Raw genomic sequence first — 3,147 nt, 5'->3', positions numbered from 1 at the left:
GTCGCTCTCTCTCTCATACCCTCACTGTTTGGATTTCAATGATGACAAAAGGTTGTTGATTTTAGTAAGCACGTGTAGCTTCAGGGTGTTTTTATTTGTTTTGATACTCAGGGCAGAGTTGGCTCAATGGAATCCTTATGACACGCTGGCCGCTATTGCAACATGCAGCCAACAACACGAAGACGTTGTGAATACTGGACAACAAAGGCCGTTTCAGCGTTGTTTCCCCCTCCAGTGATGTTGTTTCACACCTTGGAGAAGGAAACAATAGGTCTTTATTCGTCTTGGACATCAGCACAATGGATGTTACAAAAACTCTAGCCATGTAAATAACAACTACGCATAATCAACTATCCACACTTTGTTAATCCTTCATTTGACATGAACCTTACTAGGATTTTGATTGGCGGTGATAGGGGAAAGGGAGGAGCAACAGGGAATATAAAGTCAGCAGACCTGGACATCCTCCAGTTCAATGTAACGCTTTTACAGTGAGAGGTCGTTGCTTTTTCAGTGTGCCTGAGTATCGTTTCTCAACATCTGTCGTGAATTTTCAAGTATGGAAAGTTTTTCAGTTCCTTTGGTGAAGTTCATTTCTGGTGACTTTTGGTCATCCGTGAAGATGAGGCAAGTACGCGTTCTGTGCCAGAAGACGATCACGCCGGTTCAAGTTCTGGAAGCGGCAATGGAAGACGACAACTCCATTCGCAAGGCCATCAAGAAGATACGTCTCACAGACTGCCAAGGCCGGGACAGTTGGCTGGAGATTTTTCACGAAATCAGTTTCATGGACTACGCTTCGCATCCGCACATCATGAAGATGGACTGGGCAGTAAAGTGCAAGGACTTTGTAGCTATCTGCATGCCTCTGTGCTCACGAGGATCTTTGCATGATGCGCGTCACCGTCTCAACAGGGAGCAGTTAGAGCGCTGCTTCGTGCAGACCGCCTGTGCACTGAGATATCTTCACAACAGGTGGGCTGTACACGGGGACGTGAAGCCTGCCAACGTATTCCTGGATGAATCCAACAACGCTATTCTCGGTGACCTGGGAATGTCCCGCCTTCTGGCACACGGACAAAACAGAGTGAGCAGCAAGAACGTACTCGGAACAAAAGGCTATCTCGCTCCAGAGATCCAGAGTGACATCACCGTAGATCCTTTTCTGGTGAGTAACTGCAGAGTTTTCTACTTAGTGAGCTTGTTTATTTGCGTGTTTGATTTGTTTAAGTTTAATGTTGTGTAAAAGTTGTCCTGATGTTTGGTTTGTTTGTTTGTCTGTCGGTATGTTTTTGTGGCTTTGTTTCTGCTGTAAATTTATTGTATGTTTTTATTCTGTTGTAAACAAGTAATTTTATTTAAAAATTGTAAATGCGCTGTGGCTTTTGTTATTGGGTTATAATATGCATAACATCCTTTCTTTGTTTGTCTGGTGTAATCTTGTTTGTCACTATTGCGTACTAGTAGATAATTGTATTTTCCCTTTCTTTTTTTCTGTGTGCTCCCTGAAGGTCTTTGTATACTGCAGCAATATGCTGTTGCCTGGAACCATTTGCTCACTATTGACCAACTCTTTTTTCCACTTATTCTCTACAGACGGACGCGTACGCACTTGGAGCAACGCTGTGGTTTCTTGTCTTCAAACGAAAACCTCGCGATGGAGAGGATCTTCTGCACGCTGTGAAATCCGACAGAACCCTAATGCCGCTCTTGGGCTTCTTCAGGTAACGAGACATTCTTTACTTTGGATCCTAACCCAATGCAGCTTTCTTTACTTTTAGATGAGTGCTGTTGATTCCTTGTAAATGAAAAATAAAATAGTAATATGTTGGTTTTTTAAAGAAAATACATACTTGTAGTCTGTTACGTAGAATATTCAGAAATTTCCATTTACCATAATATGAATACTTGCTTTCACTTGATGTTGCCGATTATTGATCTGAGTATTTTTGCTTACTCCACAGGTTTGTGCTCTACAGGCTTGTACAGAACAACCCACGACTCCGACTTTCAGTCTGCCATCTCCTGGAATTCCTTCGTGAGCGCTTTCAGCAGTTCAGGGTAATCATAGACTCTCTGTAACGAGTGCAAGTGCTGTATTTGCATACTTTTTTTCCTCTTTTCTTTCTTCATTTTAGCACTTTCTAACAAAATATGGTGTTGAAGTTGTTTCTAGTTTTCTTATATTTCACCCATTTCCGTTTACCTAATTCACCTAATAATTGAATTGAATTGCTATTTTGGTTTTTGAAATGTACTACACTACTTTAACTTTTAGTTTACTTACAAATTTGTCCACCCAACGACACATATTTTGCACTCGTGTTTGTCTTAACCAACAGAAAACTCAATGAGGCAGGAAGCAGGTGTCTTGGACACACCAAGGCAAGCTCAGGGCCTGTACATCACCAGCTGAAGTCATCATGTGAGTAATGGGGAGTTGACGAGGACTTTACACATGTTGCTGGTGAGTTGTTACCCTCACTACCACTGAGGGGGGACCTGCTACCTACGAAGTGGACACAGCATTTTCTCTATTTAACTTTACTAACATAGTTGTCTCACAGTAACTAAAAAGTTTCCATTTTATCTAACTCTGAAATGTCTTGTCTCGTACGTGCATTTCTGTGTTTTCATTAATGTGTTACTAACGAGCCGAAATTATTCCAGCCACTGTGGGGGCAGCGCTTGGTTTAATCGGCTACTTTGTTTTGTCTTTTTTCAGCTGTTTCAATAACAACTACTCAATCGTTAAATCACTAGAATGCAAACTGTAGCTATAACTTACTTTAATTAGCAAAATGTACTAATTTCTAACATCCAATTTGTTGACTGACCCAACCCATAACACTAACATTCTTAAACTGACTAACAACTAACATACCCCAGACGTGAGCGCTCGGTAGCGCCGTCTTTTTAATCAGGCCTCGGTGTACAGTGTACCCTGAGACGGTCCCAAGCCCGTGGAAACTGAGAGGGAAAAGGCGATGATGCCAACATAAAAAACAAAGTAGTTTTATTTCATCGGTATGTTTTGTAACTCCATTCAGAAGTCTGTATAGCATCTCATTACTAAGACATGTTTTTGTTTCCTGCTCGAAGTGTAGCGTTGTGCAAATACCACTCCAAATCACACGGTAAGGATTA

At 41.5% G+C, this 3,147-nt stretch overlaps 1 protein-coding gene across 1 annotated transcript; it reads left to right on the top strand.

Moving 5' to 3' along the window:
* The first annotated feature begins 622 nt into the window (after window positions 1-622).
* Window positions 623-2,082, top strand: LOC101850182 (NUAK family SNF1-like kinase 2). Its single transcript, XM_013085088.1, has 3 exons — window positions 623-1,168; window positions 1,597-1,724; window positions 1,965-2,082. The coding sequence occupies exons 1-3, from the start codon at window positions 623-625 to the stop codon at window positions 2,080-2,082; spliced, it is 792 nt and encodes a 263-aa protein (XP_012940542.1).
* Window positions 2,083-3,147: the final 1,065 nt, after the last annotated feature.

This window comes from Aplysia californica, unplaced genomic scaffold (genome assembly GCF_000002075.1).
Source record: "Aplysia californica isolate F4 #8 unplaced genomic scaffold, AplCal3.0 scaffold00344, whole genome shotgun sequence".
NCBI classification, from domain to species: domain Eukaryota; kingdom Metazoa; phylum Mollusca; class Gastropoda; order Aplysiida; family Aplysiidae; genus Aplysia; species Aplysia californica.
The sequence above is the reverse complement of the archived record's forward strand: the minus strand, read 5'-3'. Positions and strand labels throughout refer to the sequence as shown.